At 49.2% G+C, this 16845-nt stretch overlaps 1 protein-coding gene across 5 annotated transcripts in view; it reads right to left on the reverse strand.

Annotated features, from left to right (window-relative positions):
• Positions 1-16845, reverse strand: part of CACNB1 (calcium voltage-gated channel auxiliary subunit beta 1) — a 74825-nt gene that overhangs the window by 37889 nt on the left and 20091 nt on the right. The window contains exon 1 of one of the 5 annotated variants that reach the window (XM_056864747.1): positions 9777-9831. The exons of the other annotated variants lie outside the window; for them this stretch is intronic. Coding sequence (XP_056720725.1) covers positions 9777-9815 — 39 coding nt within the window. The 5' untranslated portion in view covers positions 9816-9831. Of the gene's footprint in view, positions 1-9776; positions 9832-16845 lie in introns of those variants that run through there. 5 annotated transcript variants of the gene reach the window in all.

A 16845-nucleotide genomic window follows, 5' to 3' on the forward strand; every position in this document is an offset into this window, starting at 1 on the left:
TCAACAAAGTCAGAATGATACCAAGGGATAACCTGCTACAAGAGAGCCCCAAATGAAACAAACACAAAACATCACTGGTGGTCACATACAACTTCCAGCTCAAACCGGATCAACACATCATGAATGACCTAAAATCTATGATTCTCCCTTCTCACTGGCATTGGGAGGCAAACCCTTTCTTGCCCACAGACAGCCTCCTGGCAAACAACTTCTCACCCACAGCAATGCCCTTCCTAACATGGACACGGACTCTGGGACCAGGGCCTGCAACAAACCAAGATGCCAACTGTCCCCATATCTACTCTGGCAACACAATAACTGTACCGAACAACACCAGCCACACCATCTCAGGTTCATTCACTTGTTCATCTTCCAACATTATATATGCCATTGAATGTCAGCAATGCCCTTCCACTCTGTATATCAGACAAACAGGTCAGTCCCTGTGCTAAAGAATAAGTGGACATAAATCTGACATTAAAAACCGCAACACTCAAAAACCAGCGGGAGAACATTTTAATCTTCCAGGTCATTCCATTGCTGACCTAAGAGTGGCAGTCCTCAAACAGAGAAGTTTCAAGGGGAGATTACAATGAGAGATTGCTGAACTCGAGTTCATTCACAAGTTCAGAACAATGGACCCCCAAGGCTTAATACGGACATAGGATTCTTATCTCACTACAAATAGCTAATTTTCTGCCCCCAAGCATTTTCCCTCTGCTCTAATCAAACTGATTGCCATATAACTGGTACCTCTGCATCCTTTACAACAAGGGTGGGGAACATCAGGTCCGGGGGCCGTTTAAGGCCCGCAAAATCGTTGGTCTAGCCCTTCGTGGGTCCTGGCAGATCTCTAGCTCAGAAGGATCTAAGACTGGTGATCCGCCCCCTCCCGCGGACAGGAATAGCCTCTATTCAAGGCAGATGTGAGCTTGTTTTGCTGAGAAAAGGAATCCTTTTCCCCCTTGCAAAAGAGTCATTAGCTATGGAGCTGCTAGGGCTGCCCAAGAAACTGTGTTAACCCTTTCCCACCCGGTCCGTGGAGAAACATATTCCCTCTGTACTGAAAGAGGATTGTAGGCGGAAGTGGCAACAATGGAGGGGTTAAAGGGTGCAGGGCCATAATGTGCGCATGCGCATGGGGGGAATTCTTAGCCAGTGTGTCCTCATTTCACCCTGGCAGGCGGAGGTAGCAGGAGCCAGCTGTAGAATCCGGCCTCGACCATGCGGAGCAGGAGCAACTCCAGCATGTGGCTGGACGGCTACGCCCAGCTGGTGCAACAGACCATCCTGTGCCACCAGGTGGGCAAGTGCGCCACCGGTTGGATGCCTGCCTGCGTGGGGGGGTCATCTGGGGCAGCTGCCTGCTTGGGGCTTGGTCGGCTAATTTTTAAGTTGATAATTTTGTATGACCCGCGAATGATGTTATAAATATCCAAATGGCCTTTGGCGGAAAACAGGTTCCCCACCCCTGCTTTACAAGCATTCTTTACAAAACCCCTCCCACCTTCTGATATAAAGACTCAGAGATCCCCATTCCTACTCGTGTCTGACTAAGGGAGCTTTGGCTCTCAAAAGCTTACAACCTGAAACTGTTGTTGATCTCTAAGGCGCAACTGGGCTCGAATCTAAGGCCATTTATGCTTGGTAATTAGCAGCACGTTCCAGGCTGAAGTGCCCCGCATATTTTTTTGAGTTTTTAATGCTGAACCATCATTCAGGAAGTGACTGCGAAGCCGGCGCATACCTGCTTTGCATTTCTTAATAGCCCCTTTAATGCGACCTTTTGTGTTTGCTCCAGCCCCGCCTCGAAGAATCCCCTCAAGGAAGCATTCAAAAGCACAGCTGCACCTTAGCTATACAAATGGCGAATGCTAATGGCTATGGAAACAAAGGAATGAAGGAGCAGGCTAATGGAGGGTGGAACTTCTCCTTTCGCAAGTGTGTGTGTGTGTGTGGAATTTCTCCTTTTGCATCAGGACCGTGAATAGGCATTTTAAAGGTCGCATTTAAAAAAAGAGCTTTGAGCAAGCATCAAAATTGACCCTGCATAAATGGCCTATCTGTTCTACTACAGATGAACATGGCTACCCTCTGACACATTTGTCTTCCTGATTGTCTTAAAGCAGTGGTTCCCAACCTTTTTTTGACCAGGGACCACTAGGACTTTTTTGTTCGGTGCAGGGACCCCAAGGTTCAAAATAAAAATTCCGGGAATTTGAAAATAAACTTTAATCATCACTGTTAGTTAAACATTAAACTTAGAATTATATTTGAATATATATATTTTATAATAGAGAACTTTTAATTGAAAATATTAATTTATTGTGGGTTTATAACTTTGTCCCGCGGACCTTAATTTAGTTCTCGTGGACCCCTGGGGGTCCATGGACCCCTGGATGGGAACCAGTGTCTTAAAGGGAAGTCACTCCAAATGGCAGTTGCTCTTACAAATTAGAGCTGGGAGAGAGAGAAAGAGAGAGAGACTGTTTGTGTAAAGGGTATGCCTGCCCAACAGAAATTTGCACGGTAACCTGATGTTCACCAACATCTGGAACTAAGGAGGGGTAGGGCAGCTGCATCTGCAATAAGGAACACAAAATCCTGGGTATACTGCAATCTGGAGGAGGTGGTGCCAAGACAAAAACCTGGGCCAAAATCACCAGCAACAAAAGTAAACTGTGCTACAAAATATATTCTTTTTCCTGAGTCTTGTTTGACAAAAAAACAACCACCACCACCTTGGGAGTTAAAAAACTATCTTACGGTATACAGCAAGGGAGTTTGAGGGAAGTGGGGGGGGGTCACAAAGTGCTGATCAACACCCCCCACCCCTCCAGAATCTGTGAGATTGTCCATCTCCCCTCCATTCCAGCTGCAGTACTGTAGGCATATTGGTGCACATTTGTCTGGGGCTGTCACGACCCACTGCAAATGTTTCTATTGGAGGGGAGCTTCCTTGAGAAAAAGTACTGAAATGAGGGTCAGACCCCACCCTCCTGACACCAGGGGATAAGCCAAAGCAGGCAGGAAATGGTACTCACCCCTTCTGAATCTTCATCTAGCTCATAGAGGTACATCCCAGCAGGGGGGCAGCCTGAACTTGTTAGCCCCCTGCCAGTGGGGCAAGGACCAGCTTGGAGGAAGGACCGGTGGGGAGGGGAAGCCGGGGATCAGGCCTCTCGGAAGCAGCCCCCCGAGATGCTTGAGAGACAAGGGTGGGCAATCCAGCGGGAGAAGCCGTCCTGCCCTGCTCTTGCAGGGAGGGAGATGGGGGAACCCATGGGAGATGCTCGCTGAGTCTAGGGCTTCTTCAGCCTCCCGGGCAGCAGGTCCGTGGACTGGAGTTGGAACGAGTTAAAAGATCATGATGCGCCTGCGAGAAGCAATTGGCTTATTCACTTATGTGTCGTTTATTAGCAAAGCCGGCGTGTGGCCCAGTTGGATGTGTGCGTGCGTGGGAGGCTCTCCCCGTTGCCGAAGTCAACTTAGAGGGGTGGGGCACAAGATGGGCTGTCACTGGACATTTGGGGGCCCGTCAGCACTTGGCATGTCCAGTGACAAAAGACCATTCACATGAACAGAACTATTTTGCGCTAAGAAGTCGAGTGCTGGCTTTTCCACAGCCAACAAAAGCAATCTGGGGTGTGTGTGGTTTCCTGGACTTCAGGCACTGGGGTTAAAGATCTGGGAGATCAAAGCTGCATCTCACACAGCCTTGAGAATCATTGCTTCAGTTTAAAAAATCAAACAACATTCCAGATCTCATGATTTCAGAAGTGAAAAGGGGCATGACTCTCAAGGCAGGGGGGCTGTATCAGGGGAACACATGAAGCTGCCTTATACTGAATCAGACCCTTGGTCCATCAAAGTTAGTATTGTCTACTCAGACTGGCAGCGGCTCTCCAGGGTCTCAGGCAGGGGTCTTTCACATCACCTACCTGCCTAGTCCCTTTAACTGGAGAGGCCGGGGATTGAACCTGGGACCTTCTGCATGCCAAGCAGATGCTCCACCACCGAGCCACAGCCCCTCCCTATAAAGGGAAGGATCCTTGCACCTGAATAAAGGCTAGCAGAACACATTTGGGGGATCCAGCCAAGGGCAGACAGAAGGCTAATCCAGGGGAAAGCATGCAATTCTTTGTTTTAAAACATTTTTTCACATATTTCTTTCAGCAGAAAGCTTCTTTGTGCTCCTTTATGGAAAATTCATTTATTTTGCTTGAAGATTTATATGATATCAATGCACATGGTAACAGACATAACTAATGTTTGATAGCAGCCCTGGGCATGGAACGAGGAGTGAAAAATAACAAAGAATGGGAGCCAGCAGCAGCTATTTAGTTTACAACATAGAACAAGTCTCACAGCAGGCTAATAGGACTTGTGTAATACTGTTGTTGGCTATGAGATGGGACACAGTTCAAGTATTGCCACCTATGCTAGCAGGAACCGATCACTCTGCTTCTGGATATAATAGATACCCCATATTGGGAAACTAGTTTGCGTGAATGGTGCACACAAATAAATGGGTGCAAGGATTTTGTGGCTGAAGTACTAAGGAGTTTTCTCCCCGGGCAACCCTGCAAACAGGAACACAGTGTCATAACAGTCGTTCTAAGTCTTGTACATCGATAACTGCCCACTAAAGCACCCTGGTGCCTTTACTTATAAATTTTTATTTCTCCACCCCCCCCCCCAATCCAAGGGCTGGTCCGCTGACAGCATGTGACTTCTCCGAAGCTAGCCTGTGTGATTCATGGCTGAGCAGGAATCCGAATTTGGCCACCCTATAGCTCTAAGCTAATTCTCTACCACCCCACAAGGACGCTTGTGCTTCTAGCTCTCTCTTACCCAGATAGAGATCCGGCGTGGCATAGTGGTTAGAAGTGGTGGACTCTAATCTGGATGACCAGGTTTGATTCCCCACTCCTCCACATGAGCGGTGGACTCTAATCTGGTGAACCGGGTTGGTTTCCCCACTCGTACACATGAAGCCTGCTGTGTGACCTTGGGCCAGTCACAGTTATCTCTGAAGTCTCTTAGCCTCACCTACCTCACAGAGTATCTATTGTGGGGAGGGGAAGGGAAGGTGATTGTAAGCTGGTTTGAGACTCCTTTAGGGTAGAATCATAGCATCATAGAGTTGGACGGGACCACCAGGGTCATCTAAGTCCAACCCCCTGCCCAATGCAGGAAACTAACAACTACCTCCCCCTGTAAGCTCCAGTCCCATGATAATCCCATAAGCAGACATCCACAGACAAGCAGTCCAAAGAGAGTTGATTTATTGGAAAATCCACAGGTTTACAGAAGCTAAGAGCCAAGTGGACACTAATGAAAACTACAAGCACGGTACAGGGCATATATGGAAGAGCATATAGGGCAAATCAGGGTAGATCTGGATGCCATGGCAACCCCCTTCCCAGGAGCTGTCAGGGAGGTAGGCTTCTACCGGCATTCCCACAGAGTTCAGTCTAATCACGTTGTTTGCAGGGCTAGAGCTGAAACATGGCCTCGTTGATCAAGGAGCGGGCACAACCAGAGTCTATTAAAGCTTTAACTTGTAACTGGGGGCCCTTTCTATAATGTTGCAACACTACATCCACATAAACAGTCTCTCCCACCTCACTCACCATTAAGGAGCCTCAGGTTTTGCAGAAGCATCCGCGGAGGTCTGCGGCGTCGCTCCATTCACCGCAGACCCAGTCCGTTTTTTGATTGATCCAGGGGAGACTCCAAGTTTAGAGCAGGAGGGCCCCGGTGGCTGCCTTCCTCCGACGAAGCAGAGCTGTCCCCTCCGGGGGCAATTGTAATCCGGGACCCTGGCGGGTCCGCTGACGATGGCTCACTTGCAGACTCCTCGATGTGAAGGGCTGGAGATGCTTTCTGTCCTGGAGCGATGCTACGATCAGCGCCTCTTCTCCGAGCGCGTTCTCTCCTGCAAGGCGTCCCCTCCAGCCGGGGCGTGGGAGCCGGTTGCTCCGGACGCAACGGGCAGGCCGCTGCGAAATGACCCATGGCACCACAAACAAGGCAGGCTCCCCTTTGGAACCATGACACTTGGTCTTGCAAGGGTTGAGCCGGTCTCCGTGGGGCAGGGGCTGCGGCTTTGGGAGGATTTTTCTGGCCTCCCTCCTCCTTGGCCCGATGTTGGGCAAGAGAGATGAACTGGCGGCAGCTTTCCACTTCCTCCGCCAGTAGGATCCACTCCTCCAGGGTGGCTGGATCCCGTTGCATATAAGCCCAGTTCAAAATCTTGGGGTGTAAGGCTTCTCGGAAGCAATGCACCCGTGTAGCCTCCGTCCAATCGACGATTTTACTAGTGAGTCATTGAAACTCATCAGCAAACTCCCTGACCGAAGAAGATCCTTGCCGGAGTTGCAAAAGGGCAGCCTTGGCTTTCTCCCCCTGGAATGGGTCCTCAAAACGTCATCTTAACGCTCACATGAATTCGTTGAGCGAGCGGATGGATCGGGCCTGGGTATCAAACTGCAGGATCATCCACTCTGCAGCTCTTCCAATCAGAAGAGAAGAGACGAATCTTACCCGACTATCTTCCGTGGGGAACGCATGCCCTTGTTCTCTCATATAACTGTCCACTTGATGTAGAAAACAGGGCAACACTTCTGCAGAGCCGTCAAAAGTCACTCATAGTCGGGGCTGCCGCCAAGGTAAAACCGGTACCACCTGTTGGAGTGGGGCCCTGGCTGAATGGGCAGTCCTGGGGGTAGCGCTGGTGGCGGTTGTCCAGGAGGCTGCTGCGGTTGCTGTGGCTGCTGTCCGGGTATTATTTGCTGCCCAGGAACTGGCTGCTGCAGCTGCTGTCCGGGTATTAGTTGCTGCCCAGGAACTGGCTGTTGCCTTGGGGGGGGGTGGCGGTACGGTTTGGGCCTGATGCAAGCGTCCATACTCGCACACTAGCACGTCCATCTGATCTTGCATTTGGGCCATACGCTCCAATAGTTCTCGGTTTTGATACTTCAGAACGTGTATCTCCTCCTCAGCCCCCCCAGTCCGTCGGGCTTGGCTAACACGGAGGTTTGTATTCCAGTCGTCTGAGTCCTCCTCATTGGGCTCTACATCCTCGTAATAGTCCCGCATGTCAGAGGCGAAGACGAGCTGCCATTGATGGGCCATATCCCGGGGCAGACAGGGTTCCGGAGAGAACAAGGGCCATTCTAGTTCCTCCCCGCCTCTTGGTCGCGCTCCGGATGCCAAGGCCACCCGCTCCAGGGCGGCCTTTTTCTGAGCAGCGGCCGCCTCAGCCAAATGTTGCTCCGCCACCCTTTGTTGAGCAGCCTGAGCCGCTTTCAAGGCGGTGGCCCGAGCTGCGGAGGTGGCTGCTACCAGCGGCTCTGCCGCTTGCTCCAGTAGCAACTGAATTTCCTCATACTTGCCCAGTAGCGGTAAAACCTTGCGGGCAAGCTCCATGGAGGAAGAACCAAACTCTGGATGTAGCACCTTAATCACATCGTCCTCCGACGCCAGGTTTGGCGGTAATTTCATAAGGGACAACACCGTCTTGGTGGCCAGGTTATGCACATCCTGGCCGCCCAGGTTGAGGTCCAGACCAGTCCCACTCCCAGCTCCCGCCATTGGGAACGAGGAAACGGACCTTCGGATTGGGACCGATGGCTCCCGCTGCGCCCCACGAACTGCAACTTCGTCAAACAGCTGAGTTAAGAGAGTTGCGTCCTCTTGCGCCAACCGGGTCTCCTTTGGCAAAACATCCAACCACCAAAGTTCATTATGGGCGTGGAGATCAGCGCCCTGCGTCTCCCAGGGGACCGCTGCCGCTAGTCGATGCCACTGTTCCACGACCAACTCTGTCAGTCGGTTGGACTCGGCTTGAGTCTGCTGCACCTCCACAAGGATGGCACGCAGTAGATCAGAATCCTCGGGGAGCTGACCCAAAGCTCTAACCCGACCTCCTGGCAAACCCTCCAGAGCTCCAGCCAGGGATAACACCCTCGGGGAGCACGTCCTTAGCTCCAACCCGAGGTCCCGGCGATCCCTCCAGGGCTCCAGCCAGGGATAAAGGATATATTTGGCAGGTTAGTGTCCAAATATAAACTCTAGTCCCATGATAATCCCATAAACAGACATCCACAGACAAGCAGTCCAAAGAGAGTTGATTTATTGGAAAATCCACAGGTTTACAGAAGCTAAGAGTCAAATGGACACTAATGAAAACTACAAGCGCAGTACAGGGCATATATGGAAGCGCATAGGGCAAATCGGGGTAGGTCTGGATGCCATGGCAACCCCCCTCCCAGGAGCTGTCAGGGAGGTAGGCTTCTACCGGCATTCCCACAGAGTTCAGTCTAAACACGTTGTTTTCAGGGCTAGAGCTGGCCTTGGCCAGCACCTGGAGAAACCACAACATTCCTCTCTCAGGCCATGCCTGACACACACACACACATCCCCAGTGACCCCAACCCTCCCCCCACCTCTTCTTCATCGACAGGCTCCCATCCATCCCTGCAGTCTTTCCACTATTCTAACAGCCTCATTCCTCTTCCCCCAGTAAAAGAACATAAACATTTGAAGCCCAAATGGAGTTTGATAATCTGCATAATTTATTCCAAGTAAAGAACTTCTGAATCCTGGTAGGGTGTGTTTTTTTAAATCCAGGATAATTTTTGCACATGTGATTAAAATACCTTTGAACTTTTTCACAGTATTTGAGACACAAGTGAATGATGTTTACACACCAAGAACTACGGAGGTAGATTTTATAGGTTTCATTACAGGTAGATGGAAAGAACTGTTGATTTAAGACCCAGGTGTGAAAACTGCTGAAGGCAGCACCATCTATTTTGTACCTCTGCCAACAAGAGGGAGAACATGGATCTTGCTCACAAGGGGATGGATCAAACCAGCTTCTCTGATGGTTAAAAAGTGAGGAGGCATCTTCCTTGAGCACCCAAAAAGGCTATGCGGGGGATCATGGGACCCACATGGCCAAAAGCAGCCATGTGAGACAGGGAATGTCGTAAGAAAGGAGATTGGGTGAGAGTGAGTGAAAAAGATGGCCAGATCCAACTCAAAGAGTCCATCAAGTACAACACAAAATCACTAGATCACAACATGCATTTGAAGAAAGGGAAGGAGGGAAGCATCCCCCATTAGAGCTCCTATGTGCTTTTGCAAAAAGAATCACCCCATCCACATTCTTACCAGATTGCCCGGGGTTATTGTGTGTGTGTGTGTGTGTGAGATATAGATCCTTGAACACATGAAAAAAGCACCTATGGCAAGAGAGCATCAAGCACTCTGCGTGCACAAGTCTCTTTTGCTAAAGAAATCTGGAAACACAGAAAGTTCCCATTTTTACATTACCACACAATGAAAAGTCCTCCAATGAAAGCTCAAAACAACCACAGGTTAGTCCTCTGCAAATCAAATCGGTAATCTAATATTCTGACTAAATTAAGGACATCAGCAAATGGTACACAGGAGGTGGGAAAGTGACTGTACCTGGTACAGGAGTACCTTTGAAGGGTAAGAGGAGATTTACAAGGGGTGGGATATGCTATGGGCAAGGGGGTAGGAAGTGAATTTGCGGGGGAAACGGAGGGGCAAGAGTGGGGGCTTGAGACAGGAATGCCAGGTCACAGGCTTTCTAACGTGACCACCTGGAAAACATGCTAAGAGCAGTTGCGGGGACTCAGAAGTGCCTGGTGGATGGGGGCTGAGCCAGTGACAGAAAAGGGGGGGGGTTCTCTCCCTAAAGGGGGGTCTGTCCAAGGCTGAGAGGGACAAGTGCTCACCAAAACGGGCCTGGGTCCTTTGCCGCCGGGCGTCTCCATGCTGCCTGGGCCTGGTGTTGTGTGGGCAAAGGGAGCTCTGCCCGATTGCTGGGGGCTCGGGTTACAAGCATACTGCTACATTTGCAAACTGCTGGGGTATATTTAGCCCAGGGACTGGACATCCCAGCAGTGGGGGCAGAGGCGAGGGGGGGGTGAGTCTATGCCAAGAGTCATTCTGGTTGACTCCTGCCCAGGAACTAGAGCTCTGGATGGGGGTGGGTGGGGGGGGGGAGAGAAGGAATGGGAAAGGTGAAAGTAGGGGGGAGAGCAGCATCTTGGGGCGAGCCGGGCAAATTACGGGGTGCCTCTGCAATGTGGAATGCTGGGAATCAGAACAGACCATTAACAATGACCCAGTTTGCTGTTTTAAGTCCAGCTTTCTCACCACACCTAACTGGGGAGGGGGAAATCACTCAACAGACCTTCACAGGACCACAATCTCTCAACGCCCAAGTTTAAAGGGTCAACCCCTGTCCCTAGACACAGAAGGGCAGCAATGGCTTCCCTGCAAATCTCAAGTTCATCTAAGGACTGTTCCTAAGTATGTCTAGGAGGATTCAAACTCGGCAGAAATCTAATGGTGCAAATCAATCCGAAGCCTAGTAATTCTTCTTTTCTTGCCGAGGTCCCTCCCCTCCCCAAACCCCGCCCTCCCCAGGCTCCACCCCCAAAATCTCCAGGTATTTCCCAGCCCAGAGCTAGTTGACAGACTACATGCATAGACAACGCCCCCAGCCAATAGCATCCTCCCCCCAGCTATTTTGGGTCAAGAAAATGGTGCAGATAGGGTTGCCAGCTCTGGGTTGGAAAACACCTTGAGATTTTGGGGGTGGAGCCTGGGGAGGGTGGGGTTTTGGGGAGGGAGGGACCTCAGCAGGAATGCCATAGAGTCCACACTCCAAAGCAGCCATTTTCTCCAAGGGAACTGATCTTGGTGGTCTGGAGATCAATTGTAACTTACACTAGTTGTACTAATTTTGTGTTACCAAGGAGCATAGATGTGTGCCTGATCATCCAAAGCAGAATGCATTGAGATTAACACAGACCACTTCCCCCTCAACCACATGCCACACCTGGTTATAAGAGATCTCTAAGTGCTACCTGGAGGCTGGCAACCCTAGGTGCAGGGGGGAGGATGAAGCCCCTTCTTAGGGTTGCCAGCTCCAGCCTGGGAAATTCCTGGAGATTTGGGGGCACAGCCTGTGGAGGGGGAAATCTGGGGAGGGACATGACCTAGAATCTATGGTGTACCATACAGTCTGCCCTCTGAAGCTGCCATTTTCTCCAGGTGAACTGATCTCTATTGTCTGGCGATCAGTTGTAATTCCAGGAGAATTCCAAGCCCCACCTGGAGGTTGGCAACCCTATATCGATCCTAGACCCATTCCAGTCAGCCTTCCGCCCTGGCCATGAGAAAGAGACAGCTCTGGTCGCCCTGGTAGACGATCTCCTTTAACAGCTGGATTGGGGTGAGGCGGGGCTGCTGATTTTACTAGACTTGTCAGCAGCCTTTGACATGGTCGATCATGCCATCTTAGGCCACCGCCTCGCCAACATTGGGATTCGGGGCTCAGCCCTTCAATGGCTGCGCTCATTTCTCCATGGTTGGGGACAGAGAGTGACGCTGGCGGAGGAGGTATCACAGCGCCGTCCTTTGGTGTGTGGGGTGCCTCAAGGTGCGATCCTCTCCCCTATGTTGTTCTACATCTATATGCGTCCTCTCGCCCAACTGGTCCGGAGTTTCGGGCTAGAGTGTCATCAGTACGCTGATGACACCCAGCTTTATCTACTGATGGACGGCCATCCGGACTCTGCCCCGGACACACTGGCCAGGTGCTTGGATGCCGTGACTGGGTGGATGAAGCAAAGCCGGCTGAAATTAATCGAAGATGGAGGTCCTGTGGCTCAGCTGGAGCGATTTGGGGGTGGGGTGCCGACTCCCGGCTCTTTACAGCGTACAGTTAACACCTAAGCGTGTGGTCAGGAGCCTGGGTGTGACCTTAAATGCCTCCTTATCAGTGGAGGCACAGGTCACAGCCGTGGCCTGGACAGCATTTTACCACCTCTGCCTTACCTCTCCTGCCCTGACTTAGCCATGGTGATCCATGCAATGGTCACCTCCAGGCTAGACTACTGCAACTCGCTCTACGTAGGGCTGCCCCTGAGACTGACTCGAAGACTCCAGCTGGTACAGAATGCCGCGGCGAGGCTTCTTACTGGTACCTCGCCGCGGGCGCATATTACGCCAGTGCTCCGTCACCTGCACTGGCTCCAGCTGGAATATCAGGTCAGGTTCAAGGTGCTGGTTATGACCTTTAAAGCTTTACACGGTCTGGGACCGTCGTATCTACGGGACCGCCTCTCCTGGTATGTTCCCCAGAGACGCTTACATTCACGTAATACCAACTTGCTGGTGATCCCTGGCCCAAGGAGTATCCGGCTGACCTCCACCAGGGCCAGGGATTTTTCGGCTCTGGCCCTTGTCTAGAGGAATAGCCTCCTTAGTGAGATCAGGGCCCTGCGGGACCTTCAGGAATTTTGCAGGGCCTGCAAGACAGAGTTATTCCTCCGGGCTTATGGTTGAGGCCAGTGACTGTTCTCGTTATAATTACTGGCCTCCCTAGTCCTCCTCCCCTTCCCCGCTGCTGCGCACCACCCCTTCTATACCACCTTAGGGGATGGTTAGATTCATCTGCCGCCTGCAGATTGCTATTTTTGGAATTTTTAGCACCATTGAGGGGCATTATTGGCCTATTTTAAATTGTATTTTAAATTACATTTTAAAATGGGTTGTTGTTTTATTATATTTTAGATTGTGTAAGCCGCTCCGAGCCCGACCTTCGGGTTGGGGAGAGCGGGGTAGAAATGTAATAAAATAAATAAATAAATATCTTCCCCCTGCTCCATGGCCCTGATCTGAATTGGGGCCTCAGGTGCTTGGAAAACAAGTTCCACTGCTCCTGATATTTGACTGTCAGAGTCAAAGTTCACTCAGGGGAATTTGAACCCTATCCTAACGTGTTGTTACGACCTCATTAGGTCGCATGTGAGCAGGTTTTCAGGGATTGCAGAGAATGAAACCAGAGGTTTGACTGGATAAGGGAAGACCAAGTGGGAATTACGGGCAAGACTGGGAGAGAACAAAAACTCCAGGACAGTTGCAAAGTTCCTTCAGCCTCTAGGAGAATTTAAAAAATTGCCCTGCCCCTTGCTGAGGGGATACCGGATGGGGTCTGGGGAGGGTGGTCCCCTTAAGCTTGCAGAGCCTTATAGGGATCTGTCTTTATCAGCCTAGGCTTTCCTCCTGAAGTGTGGCAATGGGTGTGCAGCCCTTCCGCTGTCTCCACTATTCTGGAGGGCAGGGACTTTCAGAGTTCCTAAACACAACTCAGCAACCATGAGGGACAGAAACTTACTTTCAAGCTGATGGAGCTATTATTGAATCCACATAGAATCATAGAGTTGGAAGGGACCACCAGGGTAATCTAGTCCAACCTCCTGCACAATGCAGGAAATTCATAACTACCTCCCCCCCACACCCCCAGTGACCCCTACTCCATGTCCAGAAGATGGCCAAGATGCCCTCCCTTTCAACATCTGCTTAAGTTCATAAGCAGATGATGAGAGGGAGGGCATCTTGGCCATCTTCTACCAGATTCTGCACAATATTCTATAGATACATACACAGAAGACAAACAGCCCAGGAATAGCTTCTCTCTGCCACAAAGAAAGAATTTGTCGCTCCCCTGTTAACAATGTATTCCTCCTCCCGCGCCAGGGTTCCCATCTTCCAGGTGGTAGCTGGAGATATTGTCGCAGGCAACCATATGTGAACAGGATTTTGATATGAAAACATGTCCCATTAGGCTTCATAAGGATAGAAATGTGTTAAAACATGTTAAAAAGATGTTATGTCACTTCATAGACTGTAACACCTTTGACTGTAAAAGCTCAAGGCTTACTTGCTATGCTGTAGAAGCAAACTCAGATTCTGCTGCTATAGTCATTTACTACAGCTGTCACAGATAAAGGTCACAGCTGCAGGTGTGCTTATCTGATTAAGCAAAACATACTGCTTGACAAGGAATGATAGACACTGTCGTATCTACTAACTACTGCAGATGGCAGTCAAGTGCATAGTACTGCTTATAAGGCCTATTGATTAACTACTGACTAAGTTACTGTTTATTTATAGAATGCTTTAGCTAAGGGATTCTAGAACCAAAGTTGACTGGACCTATTCCAGCACATCTACAAGATAATGGCTCTGGAAGGATATAAATAGAGACCTTTCTCTGACTACAGGTGAGAGAGGTTCCTGATGGTCTAAACCTACTGACCTATGGACTTCCTCCATCTACCAAAGATGTAAAACCTTGGCAGCCTAATTCTTGCGTGAATTAGGAACCTGATTCTTGCGTGAATTAGGAACAATAATTTATACTTGTCTCTATTTCTGGAGAACTCGCACAGAGAGAGGTATTATGCTACACAGTCTGTCTCTCTGAAGACTGGTTGTCTGGAATAACTGTCTGTACAATGCTACATCCTGAATATGTGATGAAGGCCCTTATACTCTAAGGATTATAAGGGTATGGCTCTTATCATACTTGAATATGGTGTCACTGAGAACTTATAGAAGCCATTGGCCAAATATAAGTCCTCATAAGATCTATCTTATGTATAGACTTCCTAGTTCTGAAAGACAAGATGTAAATGCAGCTTGTCTAAGAAGCCCACTACCAGAGCTTATTCCAGGGGTTTCTCTACACAAGGAGGAAGCACTGACTATACTCTGCAGTCAGTTCTAAGACTGAGGTCTCACACAGAACTGTCTGACATACACATGCATACATAAACATGCATTACAGCCAACAATGGCTAACACATAGAATTACTCCAATTGGAATACATATAATTGGAATACATGGATGGAGATCCATGGAGCCTTAAGCTCTTAAACTGAACTATACTCAGTACTCTCTAAAGATTGTCACTGTCAGAGAGATTGCCAAATAGAGTTTATACTCTACACATAATTTTAAGTTTTACACATAGCTTCAAATACTGATTAATTACAGTATAGCAAAACCATCAAGGTGGCTCTTAGCTATACAGCAATGCTTACGGCAATGCATACTCAAAGATGGCTTTCACATAGCCTTTTCTAATTTGAACATGGGCTTCAGACCCATAAACCTCAAACATATAGAGACTCTATGGTCTCATGCCTTCAGTCACAAACAGACGGCTGGAAGAGCTATAGTATCAGCTCTAACATGAAACTATGGAACCAAAGAGATCTCTCCTACCTTTACAACTACTAAAGGCATTGAAATACAGAGTAATACTTAGAGAATACCTGAAGGAAATCTAACTATTCTAAGTGAACACAGAATCCTTACAGAAACTCTGCAATGACATGACTGGGTAAAGTATGTCTTATATTTAAATAATTTGAATTAGAATACTTATTCAACGCACTAACCATTATTTTACAAGATTTCTGTCAACTGTATTATTTCCTGAATGAAATATATACTTGGGAAACTCTTATATAGAGTCATAGAGATTGTTGATATTGCTAATATTGCTTGCATACATAAGATAGTATTTTGTTCCTGTTGAACTAACTAATATAGTTTTTATTTCTGTAACCATTTACATGCATATACTTTATGTGAAATAAATAGTATTTTTATTCATATATTCTTTTCATATTTTTACTGGAACATTTCAAGAGAAAGTCTATCTCGCAAGAGGTGGAAAGTGTTGATCCCTGCTTAGTGGGTAGCAGGCTGATTAAGATAAAATATCCCTTTTCAGGAAGGGGTCAATTCTAAGAGCTTGGTTACCTTAACGGCACGGACCGCGACAATATCCTGGGATTACAACTAATATCCAGGTAGGGTTGCCAACCTCCAGGTCGTAGCTGGAGATCTCCGGCTATTACAACTGATCTCAAGCCAATAGAGATCACGAGGAGAAAATGGCTGCTTGGCAATTGGACTCTATGGCATTGAAGTCCCTCCCCTTTCCAAACCCCACCCTCCTCAGGCTCCACCCCACAATCTCCAGGTATTTCCCAACCCGGAGCTGGCAACCCTATCTCCAGGCAACAGAGATGAGTTCACTTGGAGAAAATGGCCACTTTGGAAGGTGGATTCTATGGCATCATACCCCTCTGAGGTCCCTCCCCTCCCCAACCCCCCTTCCCCAGGCTACACTCCCCAAATCTCCAGGTATTTCCCAACCCAGAGCCGGCAACCACACTCCCCACTTCTGGGGTGTTGCATGATTACAGAATAGGGAGTAAACCTTTCCTAGATATTTCCAAGGCGCCTCTGTTTACTCCCGTTCACATCAAGGCAACTACCTGAATCTAGTATCTAATGCCCTCTTTCCTTGGCCCTTTGCCTAGGAATGTTGTTGTCATGCTTTGGTGACCTTTGGAGCTGCAAACAGCTAGGGTTGCCAACTTCTAGGTGGGGCCTGGAGATCTCCCTGAATTACAACTGATTTCCAGGATACAGAGATTGGTTCCCCTGGAGAAAATGGCTGCTTTGGAGGGTGGACAGTATGGCGTAGAGGTCCCTCCCCTCCCCACCCCAAACCCTGCCCTCCACAGGCTCTATCCCGAAATCTCCAGGTATTTCCCAATCCAGAGGTGGCAACCCTACAACCAGCCCTTCTAACGAGGAGCACAGAGCAGCATTTGAGTCATCTTCACAGCACTTCTGACTAATATGCTAGACTGGCTTGCTCAAGGCCACCCAGTGAGTTTCATGACCGTAGAAGGATCTCCAGCCAACCCAATACCTGAACCTTGACATCACCCTCACTTTCTTGTCCAGCACACCCTGCTCCTTGACACACCACAGGCCCAGCGAGGGATGCCAGCCTCCAGGCGGGACCTGGGGATCCCCCAGAATTACAGCTCATCTCCAAACGACAGAGCTCAGTTCCCCTGGAGAAAATGGCTGTTTTGGAGGTGGAAGAAGAAGAGCTGGTTTTTATATGCTGACTTTCT

This window comes from Euleptes europaea, chromosome 18 (genome assembly GCF_029931775.1).
Source record: "Euleptes europaea isolate rEulEur1 chromosome 18, rEulEur1.hap1, whole genome shotgun sequence".
In the NCBI taxonomy this organism is placed as follows: Eukaryota; Metazoa; Chordata; class Lepidosauria; order Squamata; family Sphaerodactylidae; genus Euleptes; species Euleptes europaea.